Below are 27,252 nucleotides of genomic sequence, written 5' to 3'. Positions count from 1 at the left end.
TGTTAAAATCTGAAAATAAACTCTATTAAAATTGTTACATAAAAGTTTAATTGTACGTGACTTAAAAAAATATTTTGAAATAGTGCCAAATAAAGGGCACTTTCTCTGTTAAAGTACAAAAAAATCATGGTTGTTAGCTATTTGTTAAAACCACAAACAGATTTAGTTAAGATTTGCATTTTGCTTCTGTGATCAAATATAAATGCATAATCCTTTTAGTAAAGCCTTGTTCCTTGTTTGATGTGTCTTCTACAGCTCAAACTATGTAAAGTACAGCACTGCAAATATCTGAATATCTGATGTTTGGCAAGAAACAATAAATAATGAAAAGCTGCGTAAAGATCACCTTCCCTAGTGTTCCTTTTTGTAAGTTAAAGTCTTACACTATATGTCAGCAATGGTGGTCTCTTGAATCAGCTGGTTCAAAAACAAATCCTGACATCATTTCTGGCCCTATCACATGATTTAACAACATTTCTGGCTTTAGCGTACAGTTGGAAGTTGAGCATCACACTGTTCCTAACACTTTTGTTGGCAAAACGTTCAGAACAATTACTGAGAGTATACACAAAGAATATGTCCCAATGTAGAAGCACATTTTGGGATTGAGGAAGCATCAATCAATTACTCACATTTTATTTTCACACTTTATGCTATCTCACATCCTCAAAGCGTTACTGGTTTGTATCACACACTAGGATCTTATCCTATGTATACGGCACGTATAAGCTATTATTTCCTGGAAATAACTGTAGATTATCACTGAATACATTTCCACAGATAAAATCCAATATCCAGGATCACTGATTTACGATGAATGAATAAGTCAAATTGCATTGCGTTGCAGGATTTTTTTGCAATTCTACAATTCTGCCTATTTTTCATTGAAAATATAAAACCAGGAGTTCTGAATTAGAGTAATTAATCCTTCAGCAGCAATATAGTTAAGCATGCTGGCCTCAGCATCTACATTGAGAGAGACATTCTCAACAAAAATATTGCACCTAAACTGATAAAACCATTTGAAAAAAACATTGCATTTATCTAATGCCGTATCATGTTTTTCAGGTTGTCCTAATATGCTTCACATACAATTAATTACTTTGAAATACAGCCACTGTTCTTATGTAGGCAAAAATGGCAGCCATTTTGCTGAGAACAAGGTTCCAGAAACAGCAATGAAATAAATGACCAGTTGGTGATCAAAACGTAACTTTTTTTTGGTGATCAAAATTTATCTTCTTTTTGGAAATGAAACATAACATGGGCTTTGAGTTACTCTCAAGATGTTCTTATCTCTGGGCTCAGATGATTAGAATCCACTTAAGCAATACTCTCAGTTTTGGTTGTTATCTGAGCCCTGGATAAGATTACTGATTTGTTATCACTCCCATGTATTAATTATTGATGCCTTAACGCAGCTAAATTATACAGAATTATACCTCAAAAGCTATCAACAGAGAACACAATAACATCATACCTCTTCCTCCCCTCTGTTCATCAGCTGTTGAAGAAGCAAATCTTTATGTTCCAACTCCATCTGCAAGTCATTCTAAAAGGTATATTACAATTTTATAATAAAAATCACTCTGTTGAACATTGGAATACTCAAGTAAAATATTTACTGCATTAATATTATAGTATAATTCTTTAGTGTAGGGTTTTGACCTGTTTAGTTTGGAGCAGTCAAAAACTTGAGTTTAAGCAAGCTTTATCATGTTCTGCAGTACTTCACTTTTACCAGTGGGTGAGCACTCCAACACATTTCTGTTGAAATCTGCTCTGTTGTGATTCACAATACCATTCTAGTTAGGGATACTGAGGCTAATTACAGTATCTCATTGTGGAGCGACTGAGATCAACTGACTTGGCAAAGACCAGGGATGCAAACTTAGATTTTACTGGTGCATGTGGAACAGCGCATTCACTCACTTTAAAGTGCTGTTGAACTTTGTGACTGGGACAAAAGTTTTGTCAGGATATCAGTGTTGGGGAGAGGGCTGCAAAATGAATTAGAAAAATATCTATGAATGAGTGGAACAATGACTAGTTCAAGGTGCTGCACATTGGAAAGAAAAATGGTTGTCGTACATATACTATGGATGGTGTAGAAATAGCTAAAGGTGACGTTGAAACTGATTTGGGATGATAATAGATTCAGTAATTAATGTTAAATCACTGAAGCACCAATAACCAAAGCAAATGGTATATTGAAGTATATTGGTAGATCAGTTGAGCCTAGCGTGTCATGCTAAAACTGTACAGTGCTCTGGTCAGGCTGCAAATTGAGTACAGTCTTTAGTTTCAATCATCATGGCAAGAGAAAAATGCGGCATGGAGTTAGTGCAGAGCCAACTGATCCCTAGCATCAAGAAGACTGAATTATGAGAAAAGACTGAGAAGCTATGGCCATTTCACCTTGAAAGACATTGACTGAAAGGGGACTTTATGGAAGTACACAATGTTTTAAATAGTATAGATAAGGTAAATTGAGTAATGCTTCAAGCTTAGCCAACACAAACTAAGAGGTATAAACTAAAATCAATGAAAGGCAAATTTAGGGCAAATGTGAAGAAAAACTTCTTCATACAAAGAGTGATCAACACTTGGAATGGTCTTCCAGGTAGCATTGAGACAAACAGGCTGATTCCTATTACAGTTAAATGACATGATCGGGGAATCATGTTTTTTCATTGATGGATAAGCTGAATGGCACCGTCATTGTACTCATCTAGCGGTCTTGTGAATTAGATAGTATAAGCTTGTAACATATTGTAGTTTACATATTGATTGTAGCACCATCTACTGTAAAGAATCAGGTACAGCACTACAACAATTACTGTTAGAGCACTTTCTGTGGTTGAAAATGATTAAAAGTAGGAGTAATGACATTTTAAGGGAGATGTTATTCAGTGAAATACTACAGCATTTGACATTATACAATCATTTGACGCAATCAACTTGTTTTGTACTTAATACAATTGAAAGGTCTGTCTCAACAGTCTAAAACCAAGGGCTCGAATTTAGCAGGCCTGCGGGTTCCCAGCGGGTGGTCCTCCGGGAGCGTCGAAAACGCGGACGGGTAATTGTGTGCGTCCCCCACGCGATCGCGGGATAATTGGACCCATTAAGGCCTGCTTCCGGGTTCTGCGCTCCCCAGCTGCGTGCCGGCCGGCTGCGCATGCGCAGTACCGTCGACGCGATGTAGGAGCTCCAGTTAAAGGGGCAGTCTCCCAAAGCCCCTCCTGCTGCAAGCAAGAGGTCTGGGAGAATGGCTCAACCAAGGGGAAAGGCTGCGCCCCGTTTTTCAGATCTGGCACTGCAGCTGACGCTGGAGGGCGTGAGGAGGAGGAGGGAAACACTCTTCCCTGAGGATGGGCGCAAGTTCCCTGCCGCCGCAACCAGGAAGGCATGGGCAGAGGTGGCGGCGGAGGTGAGCAGCAGGGGCAACACCCCAAGGACTTGGGAGCAGTGCCGCAAGCGCTTCAATGACCTGACTAGGTCTGGCAAGGTGAGTACACCAACGCACCCTCCCACATCCCGTCCCCACCATCACGCCAAGCAGATCACAACCCCCTCCTGCACAGCCACCACTGCGCTCCATCAGCAATCCTCACAGCCACTCATTCACCATCCTCGCCGTGCACGCAAGTACCCACCGTCCCTGACCCCACCCGAACACTACCACACACCCCAATCCCCATGCAATGGGATGGGCACGTGGCCCACACTTCCTCCCATCCGTTCCGCGCCACGCTCAACCCAACCACACCGATGCTCGATGCGTCTCACGATGCAAGACGCACCCACTCACACATCTGTGTTTTGCCTTCACAGGAGAAGAGGAGCAAGAACAACCGCGAAAGGGCACGCACCGGAGGTGGGCCGCCGCAAGTGGTGGAGCTCACCGACGCAGAGGTGGAGGCGCTCGACCTCGCCCGCACGCGACATTGCCTGTCGGTGGCCGATGGCGAGTGTGTCGCTGCCGAAACGGCCGGTAAGGGAAAGCTGACACTCAACACCCATGATCGCGAGTGACCGTATCATCACCTGCCATCAGGCGCACTGTCAAGTTGGTCCACATGCCTCAAAGTGCCCTCTGTTCTCTTGCAGGTGCGTCTTTGGATCAAGCGAGCATGGAGGGCGATTCCTCAGAGGACATGGCGGTCTCTGAGGGTGCATCGTCACATCAGAGCCAACCATCCACCAGCGCAGAGACACGCACCTCGGTGGGTCCCCCTCGCCAACTAGTTGGGGTAGCACTTGGTGAGTCACTGCGCACGAGTGAGCATGAGCAGACCCTGGTGGCAGGGGCAGCCGCGGAGGGTCCGCGACGAAGGGAGCACTCATCTCCAGGCTCTGCGCAGCCGGACCCAGATGCTGAACCCAGGGGGCCACCAGAGAAAAGGAGAGTCGTCGAGGGCCACCAGCTAATTGCTGAGGTGCTGGCAGAGGTGCCGCGCGCATTGTCCACAATAGCGCAGACGATGGAGGAGTCCACCTACTGCATGTGGGCATTGGTGGCGCAGGCACAGGAGGGTACCGGCGACACAGTGTCGCGGGTAGGTGCGGGACTGTCTGCGGTGGAGGACAGGCTGGCCTCCCTCGAGCGTCACGCACAGCTCCACTTCGAGTCCTTGCAGGCCCTCACAACGTCTGTACGGATTCAGGGTGAGCAACATTCCGACGCCACCAACAGGCTGAGGGATACACTAGGGGTGGCCTTGCAAGGCCTCACACATGCCATCCAAACTGCCGTCCAGCAGGGTGGAAGGGGTGATGTGGGCCGAGGCCAAGAGAGGGATGATGGTGACCGGGGACATGGAAGCGGGGACGCCTCTCAAGGCGTCCCCACGTCCCACCCGTCGCCCACCTCTCAACCAGCACCCGCAATGGTGCCTCCTCTCCAGGTGGCCGAGTCTGCCCCTGCCCCGGTGCAGGAGGAGCAGTCTGTGGAGGTGCCCTCACGGGCACCGAAACCCAGGGGCCGTCCGCCAAAAGCATCTACCCGGTCAAGGCAAGAAGACGAGCAACCTGCCACTACCTCTGCTGGAGCCACAGGGGTAGCACCACGTAGGGGTTCCCGGAGAAGAATTCCAAAGGCCTTATAATCACAAAGGGAATACACCAGGGTGTTTATTATTTTGTACTTTGTTTCTTAAATGATGTCACATTCCACATATTAAATAGTCTATTCTCACCACTCCTGCCACCTCTCGTCCATTCTTCCGCGGCTTGTGCAGTAGTTGCGTTCCGTGGAGGCCATCATGACGGCGAACACCTGCTGCCACCCATTGGGCACACTGCTGTGGGTGCAGGATTACTGGCAGCACTCTTCAGTGGAGGGGGCTGGTATGGCCGCTCGCATGTGCAGGTGAGGAGATGCGAGCACCTCGCAGTGTCTGACTCTAGGAGAACCGTTGACGTATGAGTGCGTCCCTGGCCCGGCGACCATCCCGGTGAGTCGCGGCTCGGCGCATGGGTCGTCCAACATCCTCGGGCGCGTCCTCCTCCTCCGCCTCCTCCGCCTCCGCCTCCTCCTCCTCCTCCTCCTCCTCGCCCTCGCCTTCCTCAATGTGGGTGGCGGGTGTGGATGGGGCCTCCTCCAGCGGCACCCCTCTCTGTTGGGCCATGTTGTGCAGGGCACAGCAGACAACTATGATTCGTCCCACTCTGAATGGTGTGTATTGGAGCGCTCCCCCAGAACGATCAAGGCACCTGAAGCGCATCTTGAGAAGCCCTATGGTCTGCTCAATTGTAGACCTGGTAGCAGTGTGGCTGTCATTGTACCGACGCTCCGGCTCGGTGATGGGGTTCCTCAGAGGTGTCATGAGCCACGTGTGGAGTGGATACCCCTTGTCGCCGAGGAGCCAGCCGTTGCCGGCGTTGGGTGCCTGCAGGATGGGCGGGACGGCGGACTCCCTGAGGACAAAGGCATCGTGGCAGCTGCCGGGGTATCTGGCGCACACGTGTAGGAATCTCTGGCGGAGGTCACAGATGAGCTGGGCGTTCATGGAGTGATACCCCTTCCTGTTGATGAACAGCCCTGGCTCATGCGGAGGTGCCCGTATTGCGATGTGGGTGCAGTCGATTACACCCTGCACCCGTGGGAAGCCGGCCATGGCATGGAATCCAACCGCCCTCTCCATCTGGCTGCGCTCGTCCATGGCGAAGTTGATGTAGTGGGAGGCCCTGCGGAACAACCCATCGGTGACCTGCCTTATGCACTTGTGTGCAGAGGACTGACAGACCCCGGTGATGTCCCCGGTGGCACCCTGGAAGGAACCGGATGCGAAGAAGTTGAGGGCAGTGGTGACTTTGACGGCGACAGGTAAGAAGATGCTGCTTGGTCCATCAGGGAGCAGCTCGTCGTTAAGGAGGCTGCAGATGTCGGCGACTACCTGGCGATTGACTCTGAGCCTCCGTATGCACTGCTCCTCGGAGAGGTCCATGAAGCTGAGCCTCGCTCTGTACACCCTGTGCGGAGGGTAGTGCCTCCTGCGACGCATCTCTCTCTGCGGTTGCCCTCCCTCCTGCTGTGGGTGGGTGTGCCGCAGCACCGTGTTGGGGGGCCCCACGTCTCCGAGGCGGACGGCGTGGACTGCGAGGCTGCTGGTGCTGGTCATCCTGTTCGTCCTCCGACAATGTCAACGCACCACCCATCTGGCAGGTGTTGGTGTGAGGGGTTGTGCAGGGTAGGTGGGTGGGTCCTCGGACTGGGGCTGCGGTTTCGTGTCGGTCTGTCCTCTGGCTTGGCGGGGGTTGGTGGAGGGCAGGGGTTGCCCTATGTGACGCGGTGGCCTCCTGCGTGGGTGAGGGCGCTCCCCCGTGGAGCGCACCTTGGCACCTGGCACAGGCTGCTGGCTGCAACACGCCTGGTTTGAAGGGTCCTGTTTCCCCCAGTGTGGGAAACTGACTGCTTTGACCGTAAAATCCCACACTTCCTCTTTTGACAGCTGCTTCAGCTCATTAACTGACCACAACGAGCAAGTTAAGTGCTCTCAAGTGGAACCCCGCTGGCTTTAATTGCCTGCGGGATTCCCACCAGCGGGGCTTGCGCGCGCAGCCCCGCACGTCAGCGCGGTACCCGGAAGTGGCCGGGATTTCGTCCGAATCCGGTCACGTGATCGGAGATCGGGATTTTCGGGGCCCCCCCGCTGGAAACCCGCAGGTAACCCGACCCTAAAATCGAGCCCCAAGGCTCTGTTAAAATTCAGTGTTGCGTACCTTAAAAACCTAGTCAATCATTGATTAACATCGAGTTGTTATTAGCAACAGGTATTGACGTTACTAAGTAACAGCACACCATAAACAGAAAATGCATTTCAGGTGCCTTAAACATTTTTAATACTGATGGGATTTTCGTAGTTCGAAGTACTCATGCCTTTTAATTTATACAACAGGGGAAAAGTTATTTTCTGTACAATTTTGATGTACAGAAAGAAAATGTTTAAAATCACAGAATATTGTTGAATTCATTCATTAGATCATATGAATACATTAATAGATTGTAATTTGGGTTTATTTTGCTTCAATACTATTTAATCCTTGAAGGTTTAAGAGTGTACAGACAATTTAAGTGAATATTTCACACTTCTTATGAAGTTTGAAAAGTTAATTCCATGTAGCCTAAGTTCTTAAATGTAACACATTCTACTGGATGAACCTCCTTTCCAGTACCTTTATATGAGTGGCTTCTGTTAGTTTCCGCAGAGTATTATCTAGTTTGACCTGCTGCTGCTGGAAAAGTCGATCCTTCTGACCCAACTCTCTCTGCAAAAGATAGATTTGCATTTATATAACACCGTAACATGTTTCTCAGAAAAGTCTTGAAACACTTCATATACAATTAAATACTTTGAAATGCAGTAGCTGTTATATAGGCAAACACGGCAGCCATTTTGCAAGGTTCCACAAACAACTATGAATTGAATGATTTGTTTATCTGCTTGTGGTGGCAATGGCTGAGGGAAGAATGTTGGTCAGGACTCTTCCTTGATTAGTGTCAGGGATCCTTAACGTATATCTGAACCACTGGAACAGGAAGATAAGGTTTTGGTTCAACATATTATTTGATGGACAGCACCTCTAACAATGCAGCACTCCCTCAGCACTGCACTGGTGTGTCAACTCAGATTATATGCTAAATCTGTCTCTCGAAGGGAAATATAATGACACTACATCTAGCCATAGAACCAGCAAGGTGTTTAAAACAACTGTTATAATAAATTTTACACAAGCAGCAATGTGACAAACATTATAAACAAGAAATGTCATGAAATAATTTATTTACATTCCAGTTAAATTGTTATCTTGTTAGTAAATCACAATTGATGTGTATATTTCCTGCGCTAGATTATACAGTCTGTTGCAATTAGATCACTTCACAATAAATGAAAGCTAACACATATTGTTCAGTCCTAACAATGCAATTATTTAATCACTGAGAATTTTAGAGTTCCTTACTTTAAATTCCCCAAGGAGCCTGTTCCTCTCTTCAGTCTTCCTTTGTAGGTCAAGCTGTCAATACAAAATGAAAGTGATGGAAATGACCTTTTCCAGCAGCCAAATTCATAAAAATAAACAAGTCAAATGACTAATTACCAAAACAGGGATTATTTTATCTCTACCTTCATCCAAGAATGTCTTCTAAAAAGGTGCATTTTCAGATCAGTACCAATGCGCTATATAATCCCCAATAAAAAAATAGTTTTCTTATATAAACATCAGTAGCCTTAGTGTCTTGTTTGATCCTGAGCTGAGCTTCAAACCCCATATCCTATAAATCGCCAAGACCACCTCTTTCCATTTCTGTATTATTGTTCACTTTTGCTTTACTTTACCCTCACTTCCACTAAAATCCTCATCCATGCTTTCATCACCTCCAGGATTAATCCTCCAAAGCAATTCTCAGTCTTCTAAGTCCCACCCTACATAAAATCTAACTCATTCATGTTTTTCTCCCCTCCCCTTCCCTTTGTTCTGTCCTTTTTAAATGCCATTCACCTAGAATTTCTTCCAGTTCTGACCACAGGTCTTTATCTGAAATGTTAACTTATCTGTTCTTTCCACAGATGCTAATTGAACTGCTGAATGTTTTCAGCATTTTCTGTTTTTATTTCATCCTAGCCCATATTAGGTCCCATTTACCTATCACCCCTGTCCTCACTAACCTGCATTGATTCCCCATCCCCACTACAATGATTTTTAAAATTCTCATCTTCGTTTAGAAATTCATCCATGACCTTGGCCTCACCCTACCTCTGCAATCTTCTTAAGCCCTAAAACCTGGTTTGTATCAGCTCTTTCAACTCTAGCCTACTGTAATCCCCCCTCCTCCCTGCTCCACCATTGGTGGCAAAGTCTTTAGATATCAATTCCTTATAGTCTGGAATTATCCTCCTAAACACCTCGATCTTGCTACATCTCTTCCTTCCTTCAAATACCTCCTCAAAATGTACCTCTTTCTGTTGTCGGTCACTTCCCTTAACTCCACTCTTGATTGGTGTCTGTTCCCCTTTCTGTGAACCATTTTGGGATGTTTCATTATGTTAAAGGGCTATATAAGTTCAAGTTGTTGCTATTGCTGTACGTTCTTCATTCTAGAAATCTGTAATATCTTTAATTCAACATGGGCACAAATCCGTGTCTCTTGAGTATTGGTTATGCCCATTTATTGTTATGCTGTTCTAGACAACAAGAGTGAATATCTGGGTAGTCTGCCATGTGTCTATTAAGGACTGTCCATTTATCAATTGTCAACCTGTGCTCCATCTATAATTTAGTTTTTCTTTACCTGGGTTAGTCACTTAATTCCTCAAATTTTATAAATGGCAGCCCAAATTATATAAGTTATATTTTATATTCCCGCTACAAAGAAAATAATCAACAAGTAACTGAGAATACCATATTTATTCCACGTGTAGCTCACTCACAGGCTAAAAAAGGTTTTCCACAGTTATTCAATGCAATGTATATCCTCTATGTATATCTACTGATATTAATAATAGTAATTAATATATTAAAAGCCCTCATATAGAACATTACACTTTAAATGTGTCCGTAGCACAAAATCTGTCATACTTTCTGATTGTTTCCACTTTACCACTATCTAGTTATACTAATTGGTTAAAAATCTGAGCTAATCAAAAAATGCTTCACCAATTTCCATTTACTCCACTGCCTCTGTCTCACTTTGAGCAACGCCATAGATGATCCATTAATATTATTATAACGCTGATGAACAGGTCTGTCGTGACAGTGGGTGGACAATAAAGGTTTCCTGATATTTCTGAGGACATGATCTGGCCTTGCCTTCTTCGTTCCCAATCTTCTGTACAGCTGGATCCTCCTTGCTACATATGGGATATATTTCCACTAAAAACATGTGAAATGCTGTTGTACTATGGTACAAACTTATGCAACTTACATAGTATTACAGATCTTATTTCCTAACTATATGAGTGCTTACAAGCACTTCACTATTGACAGAGAGAAAGTGAGATCCTCACATTTTCACTCAGTAGTTCATCTTTTGCCATATTCGCCCTCAGCAATTCCTGCTTCAGCTGAAGAATGGAGTTTTCCTGATGTGCCAGCCGTTGCTGCAAAGCATCCTGGGAAAGAATATACTTCAATGAACTGGAAAGTGGTCATCAACATCCATGGTCATTAGAATCCCTCAACCAACTCTGGAGTGTACTATAATACAAACGTCATCACCAGTACATTAAATCCTTCCCATGTACACATGCAGCTTAAACGTCACGAGTTTAAAGAAGCACAAAATTGCTGCACTAATTCTACTTTGCTGCAAAATATATTTTAAAATAAGCTCCTCTAAAAATACCACACCAGAAAAAAGACTTAAGTCTGAGTCTTGGGTTGGTCAGGATAGTTTAAGCTGCATTTTCAACAGGTTTATTTATATGGGGAAACTAATTCCAGATATACCATATAACTATTGTTACCTTGGGCACCAGTCCCTTTATATTCTTACCTTTACTCCCTGCAGGTTCCTGGTTTCCTGTTTGTATTTCAATAGTTCCCTCTATAAGTTAAAAAAAACATTAAAAAATACGGACTTTTCTTCCCCTACGCAAAACAATTCCCCTCCACCAATTATGAAACAAAGGAATTACAGAACTCACAATGGTAGTGGAGATTGTATAAAGTTAAATTTGCATCAGTCATTTATACTTTGGGGGAATCAGCAGCACTGCAACATAAACACAACTTAAAAGGAACTGCTCACGTGCAATCTTGTTCATGCCCAGTTACTAAAAGCCTGCAACTATGTCTTAGTCATTCTGGCTGTGGACCTTCCCTGATGTCAGGGGAAGGACTAGCATTGGCTAAAATTGCATTTACTAACCAATGTGGTTGGTCTGAGTGCAGCTCATTAATGGCCTGAATTACAATAGTGGACTTGTAAGAAGCACTATCGCCACCAATCATATACATTTGTTTCTGATGGCACTTGAAACCCCTCCTAAGAGGTGTTGGTGCCTCTGCCAGTAGCTCCATTGAGACTGGGCACACACTGTGTAGTAAGTTATAGTAATCATCCCACTCCACGGCACACTGTTCTTTTGACAATGTCCGGTGCAGTCAAGCTATGTGTGCGTGAGAATTTGTTCCTAGAAATTATGCTGTGCGATATTAGCAACACATTACAACAAATGGTTCAACATTTTAGTTAAAATAGCCAAAAAAATTTCACTTGAAAATAATACAATAACATCACAGAGTAATTTCTAGGCTGTAGAAATGTATCAGGTGAAAGGGCACCCCTCAGATTATATTTTATATTGTGAAATCAATGTGTAAGCAGATTGCCATGGTTATAAAGAGTTGATTTTTCTTATTGTTAACTTGCATCAGCTATGTGACGAGCATGACTTCCATTCAACAGCCATATGCCTGCGAATAATTATCCACTGCTGCACTCCTATAATTATAATTTTTCTCCCCTCACTTAAAGACACTTTTGTTACAAATGTTTTGCTGCAGGCAAGAAACGTGATACACATTCTGTTCATTGTGATGACCTTTTTAGAACATGGAACTTGTATGATGACATGCTGGTGGAGAGTCAGTGAAATAGTACCTCCAAGCAAGCAAGTCCCTATTCATTAGAACACCTATTGTCAATTTTGAATACTGTTTCTGTGTCAACACTGCTTGCTGTTATTTATATATTTGTAAATACTGATCCAAATTAATGAATATATGTTACAGTTCTATAATCTGACTTTAGAAAAGCTACGTTATTGAAGCCACTGTTTGACATTTTTACATACTGGGGCTCCACCTCCTATGGCATTATATAGTGTGCTATGAAGGCTGGATGATATCACAGTCAGAAGCACAAAACACCGACTTGAATTAAATGGCACTTTCAAATAGATTGTGCCATTCATTTGAAGCGAAAAAATAATTTCTGCAATTGCTAAACATGACAGTGCAATATTTCATTTTTACATTGAATTACATTGGGCATCTGAGGCTCTGTAAATGTTTAATGTTGTGCAATTGAATGTGAGCACAGTGAAATTAAATTACACTTAATATTGCTACCCCTGAGTCTGCTGCCCCCACCCCATGTCATTGCCATGTCACTGACCAGTGGAAGCAATCTATCACTATTTACCCTATCATAAGCCTTCATAATCTTAAAGAACTCTGTCAGTTCACCATTTAACCTTTGCCGCTCAAGTGAAAAAAGACCTAACTTCTCAAGTCTACCTTCATAATTGTAACCCAGTGTCTCTGATAATATCCTAGTAGATCTATGCTGCACCCTTTCCATTACTTTTTTATCTTTCCTATAATGGGGTGCCCAAGACTGCACTAAGGAACAAGTTCAACATTATCTTGTGGCATTTGTATTCACTAGATACAAAACCAATTAATCTTTTTGCCTTTTTTATGGCTTTATCCACTTGCATGGCCATATTTAATGGCCTGTATATCTGCACATCAAAGTCCCTCTGCTCCTATGCTCCAATTAAAATCTTATCATTTAAGGTGTCTTTTCTTTCCCTGTTCTCATTTCCAAAATGTACTTCAAAATTAGATAGAAAACTAAATAAAATGAATTTCTCTCCTACCAAAAATGTCTTTTTGATGGGAAGTAAAGTTATAATCTAGCACAGTTTTTGAGATGTCTCACTGGGATTACCCATCCAGGAGAAGGAAGTAGGCCAGTCTTCATAACTGATCATCTTTTTTGGGTCAACATAACTGAAGTTATCAAGCCCAATAAGTTGTAGATATAGATGATCAAATACTTTATGAAATACTGTACGAACAATGGGGTCTATGGAATATAACTGACTAGGGTTGAATAATAGATTGTAATGTTAGACAGAGATCCTGGAGTTTTTCTTCATATACTTGCAAGGGTCAAGAGCAAGTCAGCTCCTAATTGTTAATTAGTGACTCCTGCATGTGTGAAGAGATCAGACGAGGACAGGTTTGAGGATGATGATGCTCTCCATTGCCAAAATCCTCTCAGTGGAATAGCTTTTTGACAATCAACGTCTAAGCACACACAAAAAAATGAGCACTTTAACATTTCACATAGACCCTTACCACCAATATAAAGAGACTTGTATCTCATTACTCTATATTAGGTGTCAGCTGTGGCTCAGTTGTTAGCACTCCCGCCTGAGTCAGAAGGTCGTGGGTTAAAGTCCCACTCCAGGGACTTGAGCATAAAATCTAGGCTGGCACTCCAGTGCAGTACTGAGGGAGTGCTGCAATGTTGGAGGTGCGGTCTTTCAGATGAGATGTTAAACCAATGCCCCATCTGCCTGGTGCCAGTTGTGTTCAGGGTGACTCAAAATTGCAGAGGGGGCCTTAAACAGGCTTTAGGCCCCTAATTTGAATATGCATAGGGTCTTACACCTATTTTTGTCCCTACACCAATATGGCAGGCAGGAAGCCTGGAAAAGGACCTGCTCTCTGCTCAGCACCTCCCCAAAGTGGCACAGCTAAGATTGGGAAGCTAGTAAATGGGAGCTCAAGAATTTGAGCCCATCTCCCTCCCTTCTGTGCTGCAGCATATTAGTATCCCACTGTGTTGTGCCACCACAGGGGCAAATCATTTTAATAAATAATGGAGTGCTTGATCTATTTTCCTCTCTTACTCATAAAAATAAATAAGATGCAACATCAGATTAAAGTGAAAATTTGTCAGTGGGGTCTGTTTTACTTGCAAACAAGAAATTTCTAATGGACACTATCAGTGTCCATTAGAAATTTGCACTATTAGTGTTGTCCAATAAGTTAGCCACCAGCCATATGTGGTTAATTGGGAATCCAGATGCGGCTAATTGCATTCCTGATCAGTAAATATAAAATGAGTTTTAGATTTTGTCATTGGGCATATGATTTAAATATTCATATTTGCACAGCGTATAAGAACATAAGAAATAGGAGCAGGAGTAGGCCAATCGGCCCCTCGAGCCTGCTCCGCCATTCAATAAGATCATGGCTGATCTGATCCTAACCTCAAATCTAAATTCATGTCCAATTTCCTGCCCGCTCCCCGTAACCCCTAATTCCCTTTACTTCTATGCATGTGCACTTTAACATTTTTGTGCCTTTGTTGGTAAAATGATAAGATGAAAAGCAGAGTGTACAAGTGTTTTTTGATCGTTGTGAGTGCTTGGTTACTGAGTGGTTATAGATGTTTGTTAAGTAAATATACACAAAGTACATTTACCTGTATTGTGCGAGAGTATGTAAGGCATTTTCTACTAAAATGGTGTCGCTGTAGCCACACCTATGGCTAGTCAGCAATTTCTATTGGACTACACTGGTCTATGTGATTCTTATGTGGGGGGTGTAAATTCTGCTCCTGGTAGCCCAATAAACTCATGAACACAGATGCCATCTTCGGATCCAGTCTTAAGTTGTCATTCAGTACTGGCTACATTCATCAGGCAAGTTCCCCCATTATAAGCAGGGGATGCTAGAGAGACCACATTTCAGGAATCAGTCGCAGCATCCTCCTCCCCTTCCCAAAAGAAACACCGCAGAATAGTCAACTATGGACAGTTAGAATGATCCTTGGCACAATCTACAACTCAAAACCTTTCTACCTTCTTGGTTAAAGGAAATAGCACAACAATGTGCAGCGATACCAAACTTAAACACTTTTGAAGTAGTACACAAAGTAGCCATTCTTTGTACCTTTAACTCTTGGCATTCATCCATGCTTAGGTCTAGACGACTCTTGATAATGACCTGATCAATACAAGAATTTACTGTCAACAGTTTTCTCAAGCACGTAAAAAAACAAAACTAGACAGACCAAATACTCTGCCGTGCAACCAGTCGTAAAACAGCCCCTACCAGTTGTTCCTCTGCGCATGCTCCTTGCTCACACAGTGGAAATGATCCCTCTTGTTCGTCTTCAGGAAGTGAACCATTCAACAGTAGGCCCTGGCAACAAAAGCAGCAGAAATAAAACAAGGTATCACATAACAAAATGTCCGAGATACTCAACTAGGTAAATTCACAAGGGGAGAGTTTCAGGTTTCTACAACAACTGCCACACAATTAGAGTCTGTTCACATTGGAGCTTCTGCTCTCTCATTTTTTTTGTAACATAAAACGAGTTACGTGCGCAATTCTTATGCCACAAGAGAATATTGTGGAAATCATTCAAAATCAATCTAAGTCTGATTTGCAGAGAAGGCACTTATGCAAAATCATCTCAAAGATTTGTTGATATTTAGAATCCAATAAAATAAACATTTCTGCCTGCCAGGCATGGTTGGTTTTTTTAAAAAAGTATTGCTTACTTTTCCATGCAAAAATGTGACATTGAAACCATACGCTTGCCCATGCAGAAACACAAAGGGCACGGTTCTCCCTTCTGTTGATAAATGGCACACACTAGGGGGCACAAACATGTGCAGTCATCCACAAATAACTGAAATGTGCTTTCGAGCAGGAGGCATTTGAATAGGTGGGCCCTTTTGCTAGTTATGTCCGCTGGCTGGATCTATACTCACAGTGGAGAACGTCCTGGACAGCTAAGGGCAAGGGTACAGTAAGCCTTCCAATTTTACAATTTGATAAGAGTGTCAAGTTTTTGGCTCCTGTCTCAACAATCCTTTTATCAAAAAAGAAAGTCTTGTGTGTCAAAAATACTGCATTCCATCTCCAAAGTGTCACTTAGACTTGGGTCAGGCAGATCTGGGTATAAACAGCAGGCTGACGAAGCCCAGAGTGCAGAGAGGCAGGCAGAAGTAGTGTTGGTGGGTGGGTGGGTGGTGGGGGGAGGGGGTGTGAAAAAGCATAGAGAGTAAAATAAAATTATTTTCACATTTTACGTGGATGGGCAAACAGACACAAATTAATTTGCTGCTATCACGTGCATACATGAAAGTCATGTTTTTTTTTAAAAAGTGTTCATAGGATGTAGGCAACACTGGCAAGGCCACATTTATAATTCATCCCTAGCTGCCCTGAGAAGGTGGCAGAGGTGATGGCGAGACAACCGAGTGGCTTGCTACATCAGAGAGCATTAAGAATCAACCACAGTGGTGGACTGGAGTCACATGTAGGCCACACCAAATTGGGGTGGCAGGTTCCCTTCCCTGAAGAGCATTAGTCAATCCAGCAGAAGTATTAAATTCACTTTCACCACTTGCTATGGTGGAATTTGAACCTACAACCTTTGGGTTGCTAGTCCAGTACCATAACCATTATACTACTGTACCCCTATGTGTTTTTAATTATTATTTTCATCTTCAAATAGCACAAATCATTTCCAAGTAGTTATAACTAGATTACAATTTTTTTTTTTAAGAAGTGGCTAAAAAAACTTCATACTTGTAAGATGGAAATCATCTTTCTAGCTTCCTCCATCTCCTTCCCCAACTGGTCCTGCTGATCCAGTAACTGGTCCTCCCAAAGGCTGTGGTTGTCTTTCACTAGGGGTTTTCCAGAATTCACGGACATCCATGCAGTGTGAATGTTGTCTTCCTCTGGAGGGAAATGTTTTAAAAGAATCTTTTTGTATTACAATCTCAGCTGCTGAAATGAAGATCTCTCATTTGCAAATATTAGTGCATTTAAAACCATTTAAAAAAGTGATTTTCCTTGAATACTTTTTCTTAAATTAATGTTCCTGTTCAATCCAAAATAAAATCCAAAGACACTAAGAGTAATTTCCACCTGATCCTCCAGAGGGCCTACCACAAAACATTGGATTGAATCAGTTTAAGTACAGCTATGACAGAGCCATTTTAGATTGTGGGATTGAATTGGATCAGTGCTAAATATCCCACTGAAACTCTATCAGATGTTCATAATTAAATGCAGCTGAGCATGGATGTGCACAGGCATTCAATGTTTAACTCACAATCTATGTGTACTGTGCTTTTAATGCAGTAACAATTGCCAGCTTTCTTAAAAAAACATTTTAAAAATAGTTTCATAGCCAACTCTAGTGTAATGAATGCACTGTCACTTGCTGACAGCAAGACAAGATTTCAAGAGACTTATATTTCAGTCTGCAATGGGAGCCTTCTTGGACAAATAATTTTGTTTGGATTTATATTAGTCCCTCAATCAATACCAACAAAACTGTTTAATTAGTTGTTTGTGGCACCTTGCTATGCACAAATTAGCTGCCATGTTTTCCTAATTATACCAGTAACTACACTTCATTAGCTGTGAAATGCTTTGGGACATTTTGAGATTGTGAAAGGCGCTATATAAATGCAAGTTCATTCTTTTCTTTCTTCTGCAACCCACAGTTGCACAATTCTATCACCCTCTTACAAAATGCTGTCTAAATCTCCTATTTTATTTTGTTATCCTTAACTTTAAATGCTATCCCATTAGTCCTTGAAACTTATGCCCCATTGAAAAACTTTCCTGGATCATGATTTTTTTTTAAATGAAATTGCCCACTCCTGGCTATCAATATCAATTCAAATTGGTCTTGATTGTTCATGTGTGACACACGGGTGATTGACTAGTGTGTGATACATAAAACTCAGCCCAGATCAAGGATTGAACCTGAGAACTTCCTGTTCTGTACCCATTAGATTAATTTGCTGAGCTATCCTTAATGTGACTGATTGACTTGTGTGTCATATGGCACATTGGGTCATGCACAGACTTGCATGTAACTGATGCATACATTGTGGAGGTATTAGTAGAAAAATGAATGCTATCATTTAAAAATTAATGAATACCTCAGACTTCCCAGTTGGAACAGCTACTCATTGGATAAATTCAGTAAGCCATTGAGAGAACCCGGAATGCCTCCGTGTCACCCGTCTCTTGCCTAGGGATACGGCAGCTATCCCGAGGCAAGAGACGGGTGCATCCCACCACCATCTCAACTGACATTGCCAAACATGCTTGTACTTTCCTACTTAGCAATTTAATTTTCAAATGCAGTTTGGATTTTCATAATCTAAGTTTCAGAGGATCCAAATCTGAATGAGAGCTCCATTGGGGTAGAAATTAGTCTTTGGGCCATAGTGTAAAATGAGCGGTATTGCATCGCGTTATATTCCTTACACATTATTGACTTCAATGGGCAGGGCATATATAGCAGGCGGCCAGTGCGATAAAGCTCGTTGAGCACCACTGCCAAGATAAATTTCTACCCCTACATGTTTAATCCCAATTTGCCACACAGAAATTCTACAGACTGGGTAGTGCTGAATATTAAGTCCTACTTCAGGATAGTCTGTCGGAAGTATGGGCTTGCAACTTAGAAGTTCAACTTACCAGGCCTGGATTCCCATTCTTCTTTTTGGGAAGATAATTCCAATCTTTCATCCAGTTGGCTTGTAATAGACTCTGGCTTTGCACTGATTGTTGGACTCTCTGAACTGACACTGAAAAAAAGAGTCAAAGCTCTTGAAGACACCGCTTTACGCTTTAGCTGCAAGAGAAATTGTGAAAAAAAAAGTTCCACGTCTACTACTGCTGTTGATCCACGTGGAGAAAAAAAAATCATAATCCAGTTAAAATTATAAAACTGCTTACTGGATTTGGTAATATGTGCTATAAGATGACAGGATTTCAACATGATTCAAGTGTATCAAGATACAAGAACACACAGAAGGAATCTGTCGAGCTTTTCCCATCTTTGAGGTCTATATGGGGTGTTAAACCAAGATCTGCGAGACCAATGTCATCTTCTTTCTGCTCGATTTCAAGACTATATTGAAACCACTTCTCTATTCCGTTAGGTCAAGAATCTCTCCATTTTTATTTTTTCAGAATTTTTAGTTGCTGTTAAAAATCAGAAATATATTTATTAAAAAAGTATTTTGCACTGTAGTGTGATCATCACACCTTTATTGCATACATTGTTCCAGGAACTGTTAACAGGCCCTCCCCCTTAAAAAGGCCATAGACCTATTTTCACTAATTTCTCTCTCTTTTCCCTCCTCTCATGCTAGGGTATCCTTCCACTGACACCAGCAATACTTCATTCAGGGGCCATTTTTGTCATGTAAGGCCACACAGTAAGTCTCAGTAAGCTATTTGTTCATGTGATCATCACAGTTGAGGTTGACCCTACACTCACCTTATGTCCATGTGTGTTCAAATGCCAACAAGTTATTGGATTGGAATCTGATTTGCCCCACCCCTATCCCAGTTGAGATCAACTAGCTCAACACAGCCCAGTCATCAAACCTGGGATCTTTCCAGTCTCGCTCAGTAAAACACCACATTATACATTTATCCACTGAGCCATCAGGAGAGATGGCAACATCTGTTTAAATGAAAGAAGCCAGGATAATCTTATAAGGCATAAACATAAAAAAGGAAAGAAAAGTCCACTAATAAAATTTACCAAATTCAATATGGTATTTTAAATTTTTCTTCTCAACAATTTTCTCCCCAGCCCAACATCAAAAGCATTGATTCCTCAATACAGTGTAGTTCCACAGAACTAGTCATTCTGCAGGTTCTTGCTCAAATGGCCATTACTCATTTGAGTTTTGGCATTGAGTCAGTAGACTATTTCATCATAGGGGAGGCAGGGGGAGGGGCATTACAGCCAAGCCCAATCCTGTCTTCACCCGACATCCACATGTGCACTTTCAGCACGGTTTATGCACATCAATCAGATGCAAGAACCCAGCCGAAATTTCCCCCTCCTTTACTCAGAGGCACTGAGGTTAATTCTAAGGCTGCTTCCCTAGTTAAGATCAATTAGCTCAGCACAGACTGGGGGCCAACCTGTGACCTCCCTGGTCTATATGGCTCAGCTACTCACAGGATTAACTCACTGAGCACTTCAGGGAATAACATAGCAGTGTGAAGACAAAATAGAAAGCTTGGTTAGTAGCAGTAGCCTACTCAACTTCTGTTCTATACTAGACTGTTTGTCTGGGGATTGTAATTAGGTCAAAAATACTGGCTTAAAATTATAGCTGTAACAAAACTTCTGGGCTTCTCTTACTGTGCTCAGATGCAAAGCTAAAATATCAACTCACACTCTCTTCTGCTTCAATTTCTCAAAATTTTTTCTCTTCAGTCTCATTATCTGCCCCTCTAACAATCAATTTTTCCATTGGCTGTCTTACTATCACTCCTTTCAGCATAAATAAGGTGGCTAAATCTTTAAAGATTCTAATACTTTGCACATCTTTTTTGAATCTCAAACTCAACTCGTCACTTCACCACGCTCTAAAATCTTAAAGGGGAGCTCCCCCCTAATTGGTCAGTTAGTAAAAGCAGGAGGTAACACATCTATATAAATCAGACGGTCCCAGTTTCCATCTCTGGCCTATGCTGAGTGAACTGATCTCAGCCAAGAAGGCAATAAAAGGGCTAGGATGGGAAAAAAACAGCTGGAGTCCTTACTTCTGATCATTGTTCAGTGATTGCTGCTGGAAATGAATTATGTATGTACATCAGATGAGGACAAGCTCTGTGAGTTACTCCCCAAGGCAGAACATGCCGACACTCATTGTCTAGGCTCACACACTTTGGAGGGGTATCAGACCACAAAAGGAATCTGTGTAACCATACCCCATGAGGAGTCAATACTTTCAAGAGAGGACAACTGGAAAAATTTGGTAAAAAGAACACTCAAAAGGGAATAGCTCCTTAATGTAGCGAAGTGGTTATGTTACTGGACTAGTAATACAAGGCCTGGACTAATAATCCAGAGAACGGAATCCCACCATGACAGTTTGAGAATTTTAATTCCGTTTTAATTTAAAAATCTGGAAAAGAAAGCTGCTATCAGTAAAAGTGACCATGGAGCTGTTGGATTGCCATAAAACCCTCACTGGTTCATTAATGTTCTTTATGGAAGGAAACCTGCCGTTCTTAACCAGACTGCCTTTTGATGTTGGGCTGGGGAGAAAATTGTTGAGAAGAAAAATTTAAAATACCATATTGAATTTGGTAAATTTTATTAGTGGACTTTTCTTTCCTTTTTTATGTTTATGCCTTATAAGATTATCCTGGCTTCTTTCATTTAAACAGATGTTGCCATCTCTCCTGATGGCTCAGTGGATAAATGTATAATGTGGTGTTTTACTGAGCTAGACTGGAAAGATCCCAGGTTTGATGACTGGGCTGTGTTGAGCTAGTTGATCTCAACTGGGATAGGGGTGGGGCAAATCAGATTCCAATCCAATAACTTATTGGCATTTGAACACACATGGACATAAGGTGAGTGTAGGGTCAACCTCAACTGTGATGTTCAGTCCCACTCCAGTCCCACACTAATGTTGTTAACTGCCCCTGAAGTGGCCTAGCAAACCACTCAGTTGTATCAAACCACAAGCGGCTCAAGATGAAGACCCACCACCACTTTCTCAGGGCAACTAGGGATGGCCAAATGACGGCCGTACAAAGCATGCCCACATACTGAGAATGAATTTTTTTCAAATGTAAATTTCAAATATTTTTAATCCAGCAGCTTGTGACATTACACCAACTCTTCTTCATGCAGTTACTTGCTACGATTGGCCAGTACATTATAGCGGTACTATAAGATTTTCCACAGACTCACAAAAAAACCTCTTGTTTACGTGCCAAGATTCTGTGGAAAAGTTTTACAGCACAGACGGTAAAGACTGCAATGTTACAAGGTGGCTTTCTCTTCAGCACAGCACCACATGATTTAGAACCTTAGGCAGAGGATTCTATTTGAGGAAAGTTCTGGAATTTGCAATTTTTAAAAAAATATGTTAAAGTTCACTTATTTTATTGCCAGTTTACAATTTTAAAATAGAAGCTTAGGTTTTCCTATTGGAAATCTATCCTATAATTTTCAGCATGGTTCATAATAAAAGTAATTTAATGAGTATAATCATTGCTCCTTTAAAAAATGCAAAACATATCAGATTTTTCTGAAATATTTTAAAAAAAGCAGCCTGTGGGAGTAGCATATTCAGAGCTACAATTCCCCACACTGAAAGTTCCCAACGATGATCTTAGATGGAGAGAGGGTGACGTCCATTATTGAGGTGCTCATGCACGAACCGTGGAAGGAGCTAGTTTGATGGGTTGAATGATTTCTTTTCATTCATGTTTTCTTACGCTCTTCGAAAACATTTATGATTAACATACACAGTAAGGCACATTGCACTGCTTTGGAAAATTGAAGGGAAAATCAACTAAGGCTCATGCTGCATATTCCTTAAGGACCAGTTACACAGATTAGCATCAATAAAGCTCCATGTGCATGTCCTATGCCAGACCCCTTAGAAAGGCACCTTGTTTGGAACAGGGGTGCCAAAAAAGGGTAGAAAAGTGAAAAATGGGGAAGAGAGAAGAAAAAAAAAATTTGAACAAAATTTGTTTAATATTTAGTGGTAGAAAATTAAACTCAAAGTACCCATATAAACACACAAAAATTGCCTGGTTTTTAAAATTCTTGTGCTAACAATGAAATGGGATTTGAAACTGTATCAGTAATTAATTTTATATCAATATCAAGGAGCTGAAATCACAATTGGTATCAGTGTGGAATTGATTTTTGACATTACCTACAGAATTCAAACTTCTGTCTAAAGGAAAAATAGTACAAAATTTTTATTTTATATTTAAGTGTATTGTAATTCTCCTGCTCTCCCTTTGTTTCCATGCTGATTTCTTTATTTGTGAGGTATGACCTGTAAACGTCTCACTGGATGCAGTCTATAACAATCCTTCCCGAGTAATATGGGAAAAGGAATTATGCTCTCACACAGAGCTTTCCAATAGAAAATGAAAGTGGCAAACTTCCCTAAATCATTAGCATACCTAACACAACATAACTTCAATCTAGAATGAGGTTTGAATTTCTCCCCCTTGGCTGAGAATCCAGCTCCAAGGCTTTAACTACTGACTTGCTCCCACATTTTAACTCACTTGTAACTGCATTATAATTCTATGGATTTTTTTCTTTTTCATGTCCACTTTTTGGGCAGAATAGCTGACAACATCCCGTATTAAAACTTACATTGCTCGAAAAGGCTCCTTTATCCCAGCAGCAGCATCATAGACCCCACAAACATTCTGCCACTAGGATAAGGGAGAGGTTTTTACAATGTAAACATGGGGGAGCTGGCTAATAGACACTGCTCTTCCACAGCACAACAGACATATGGAGAGAAAATTCAGGAAATGCTCTGCAGATTAGTCAGCTTCTGAAAGAGAAACCTAAATTAGAACTCCTCTAATATTGCAGAACTATATTTGAAGGATCTTACTGAACCCTAAATCTTGATTTGCATCAGTGAGAGGGTTAAAAATCTCACACCTATTCAAAAAGTGTAAAGAACAGTTTAAATAGCTGTTAGTCTCACAGTGAGGGAAGAAAAGTGAATTGGATCATACTGCTACTGGGACATAGAGGCCTGTTTTAGCAATGTAAACATAGGATGCTCTCCTGAGTGCTTCAATGTAAGTTTTAATGAGATGCTTTCATTCTGTCAAAAAAGTGGATGTGAAAAAGATAAAATTCCTTAGATTTTCAACCAACAGAATAAAATACAAATCATTCTGGATCAAAGTTTTGTTGTGTTAATGATATAGGGAAGTTTGCCAGTTTCATTGTTGGAGGATGGGAAAGCTCTGTGTGAAAGAGTAACTCCTTTTCCCACATCACTCAGGAACATAATATGAATGTACAGGATGGGAGGAAGAATGGGCTAATGATTGAGGCACCCATTTATTTTTTTAAAAAGAGATAAATCAACATTTAATTTTACATTGCAGTTTTAAAAGGGTGAGTTAGCTAAACTCTTTTGTAAAAATGACTGTTATGGGTATCCCAAAAATGAACAGAAATTTGGAGCCAATTATAAATGATCAGTAGACACAACTGTAAAGCGTGTGTGTGTGTGTGTGTGTGTGTGTGTGTGTGTGTGTGTTTGGCTCAAAATGGTCTGCATTGGCTTAATATTTATTTATAATCAGCCATGGAGACTAGGATCGCATGCTGTCATTTCAACTCTAAGATCTGTACTCAAATCAGACTTATCACATTAAAGTCTCCTCTCTACTGGCTGTGATATTAGTTTCAACAGTTTCAACCAAGTTCCTGATCAGCATAAGACCACCAAACGGTCTATAATTCAACACTAATTAGCAATCTTACTCAGAAAGGCTACAAAGGTGGGAAATAGCATGCTGGTGCAGTAGACGTGCTCTTTTGAGGCTGGGGTTAAGGTATACTTTTGAGGCAGAGTAGAGGGAAAAGCATCTATTATGGTATGTTGGACCTGAAATTGAACCTGGATGCCAAAACTGGGGGAGGGGGAGCGGTATTTCATTCCTTAATGAGCATCAAAAAGGCACAAATCAGCTATGTTGGAACCACCTATGAAACCAAGTACAACAGAAAATACAATAACCCGCATTTGTAAAAGGAATGTTTTTAAGATGCCAGCTTTGGATAGTCAACTGAGGTAACGTAATCTCTTTCTCCAGGAGTCTAGGGCACATAGTTCCCCATCATAATTTTTTTTTAAAAGACGGCTTGAACAATAAATCAGAAACTAACTGCTCTCTGGCCAATATTTTGATGCTGATGATGTCATAGAGATCTTTTTGTGATGCAAAAGAGTTTGCCAAAAGCTTCCTTTTTCCAGCAGTAACAAAACTCCTGAGGCCTAGCTGGAAATCTTTTGTGATGTGAGCCTCGCAAACAACAGGAAAATCTGTCATGTTCAGTGACCCATTTAACAAATGTCTCAAGTCTTCAATGAACTAATCTGAGTATGTGTAGGTCTGGGTACGAAATAGCAACCCCAGTCTGGCTGCCAGAGCCCCTGCAGAGAGCAGTGCAGCTATACATAAATTCAGAAGAAACGTCAATGTAAAAATCCTGGAGTCTGATATCTCTGGAAAAACATTGAAATCCTAAAATAAAGAAAAAAGATTACGTTACACTCAACCCTTGATATTATAACCTGCAGGGAAGAGCAAACTACTTATCAAGAGTCCATTTTATAATTTTATCGACATTTCCCCTCCTGCCTCAATCATCCTTTATGTACCATGCAACATGTGAGAGTCTGGTCAACACAGCAAGTATTCAAGCTGTTTCCAAGCCTTTTGCCAATGCTGCTCTGTAATCAACCATGAAGTACAGTGGAATGCCCCAGGATGCCTTATCTGCAAATTCTCCTTCCTTATGTGGTGAAGCATTTCTATTTTGACATAAAGCTTCAAATAAGATCACAGAGAGAAAGTCACTGTACTAGTTTTAAATTCACTGACTACTAAATTCAAGACACTGAGGAAAAATTCAACATTGTCGCACCCCATCTTTGGGTGTAAAATCAATGTTGAAGGGACCAATTTTGGGTTGCGATCTACCGTGCCCGATCTCCCCCCAAATGCCAAATTGGAAACCGATGACATCTAGGTATGCAGGGCCCCCACCTGAAACAGACGTTATGCACCTTGTGCTCCACCTGGCTTCACAAAAATACTGCGGCCCGCTGCTGGCCTGGGCTTGCCCCCAACCCCCCACCCCCGCTGGGCCTCACCCCCAGGACCTATTTGCGGGCTGGCACAGCGTGGAGCCGGCCGGAATTCGTAAAGCCCTGACTGGCGAGCTTCATGAATGCCAGCTTGGCATCCACAGCTCACCTGTATCATTGAAATGAGGCCTGATGCTGAATTTGGTTCAAACTCTCACTGATGTCTCAGGGCGGTTGTTCGGTACGCACTACTCATTTCACGCCGGAAACCGGTGCAAGTTGAATTTCTCCCTCATTGTCACATTATGGAGAATTTGTGAATTAAGACATATTGGGAGTAATTTTAGCTTTAGGTGATAGTGTAAAATGGGAGATATCGATTCAGTCACCCGTTATGCACCTTTCCCAATTTTCAATTCCAAATTATGTGAAGTGTGCTTTTGTGGATATCGGGTGAGGATTTGCTTAGATATTAGTGTGATGGTTCTCATGGTTAAATAGCTCATCATCACGCACTGTTCATGCTTATACAGGAGTGACCCCTTGGGTGGGACACACTGGAGGATTGCCACCACCCATGGAATCATATCCTACCACAGTTGATTGAGAAGGAGGCTTAAAAAAGAAAGAAAAAGGCTTGTTATTCTTTGCATCTGCTAAAATTCCTTTAAGTCCTGGATAGTTTTTGCCTCTGAAAATTTTGACTCACGCACGTACTTCGTGACAGTTTATGTTATTCAAGTAAACATTAAAACAAAATGTGTGCGCTCCATCAGCAGAAAGCTAAATTCACAAATTTGAATACCAACTGTCTTCAGTCAACTGCATTTCACAGCAATATATTTTAATCTTTACATAATAAATATAATTTACTGGTCATCATTCTGTGACCATTAAAAGTTCTCAGTGAGATTGCTGCATGGAGCATTGTGTGGAAACAGAGTACTCGATCTAGGTTGAGGTTTGGGGAGTGGGAAGGGAAGAGAAAACAGAAGGGCAGAAGAGCATCTGTGACCAGCCAGTCAGAAAAGGTCATGCCTGCATCTGAGTGAATGACGAAAGAAGGCCATCGCGTGGGAATAAACAGGAAAGAAATACATAAATAAGCAAACAGATACTGCGTGCTTTTGAGTTCGATAAAGAAAATACCTAAAGAGGCACATTACCCCTTAGATCATGAGTCAATCAACTAGGTGAGTCACGCATGAAATCTTTTCCCTATCCCAACATTTGGTATCCTATTTATGGACTGTTTAATAATGTTGTTTCTGTGGCATTGCTTTGAATTCTCAATGTGCAAAACAATACATTTAAAATGAGTAAT

General features: G+C 41.9%; 1 protein-coding gene across 3 annotated transcripts in view; it reads right to left on the bottom strand.

The window, feature by feature from the left end:
* The window catches only part of LOC137301471 (dixin-like), a 113,716-nt gene that overhangs the window by 16,179 nt on the left and 70,285 nt on the right, over positions 1-27,252 (bottom strand). For all 3 annotated transcript variants that reach the window (XM_067970978.1, XM_067970977.1, XM_067970979.1), the window contains 9 exons: positions 18,769-18,878; positions 16,852-17,006; positions 15,364-15,453; positions 15,202-15,255; positions 11,000-11,050; positions 10,512-10,616; positions 8,467-8,520; positions 7,681-7,773; positions 1,481-1,552 (listed from right to left, as the gene is read on the bottom strand). In XM_067970978.1, coding sequence (XP_067827079.1) covers positions 1,481-1,552; positions 7,681-7,773; positions 8,467-8,520; positions 10,512-10,616; positions 11,000-11,050; positions 15,202-15,255; positions 15,364-15,453; positions 16,852-17,006; positions 18,769-18,878 — 784 coding nt within the window. The remainder of the gene's footprint in view (positions 1-1,480; positions 1,553-7,680; positions 7,774-8,466; positions 8,521-10,511; positions 10,617-10,999; positions 11,051-15,201; positions 15,256-15,363; positions 15,454-16,851; positions 17,007-18,768; positions 18,879-27,252) is intronic.

Source organism: Heptranchias perlo, chromosome 33, assembly GCF_035084215.1.
Source record: "Heptranchias perlo isolate sHepPer1 chromosome 33, sHepPer1.hap1, whole genome shotgun sequence".
Classification (NCBI taxonomy): domain Eukaryota; kingdom Metazoa; phylum Chordata; class Chondrichthyes; order Hexanchiformes; family Hexanchidae; genus Heptranchias; species Heptranchias perlo.
Note: the sequence above shows the minus strand (reverse complement) of the source record. Positions and strands in the feature narration are given on the sequence as shown.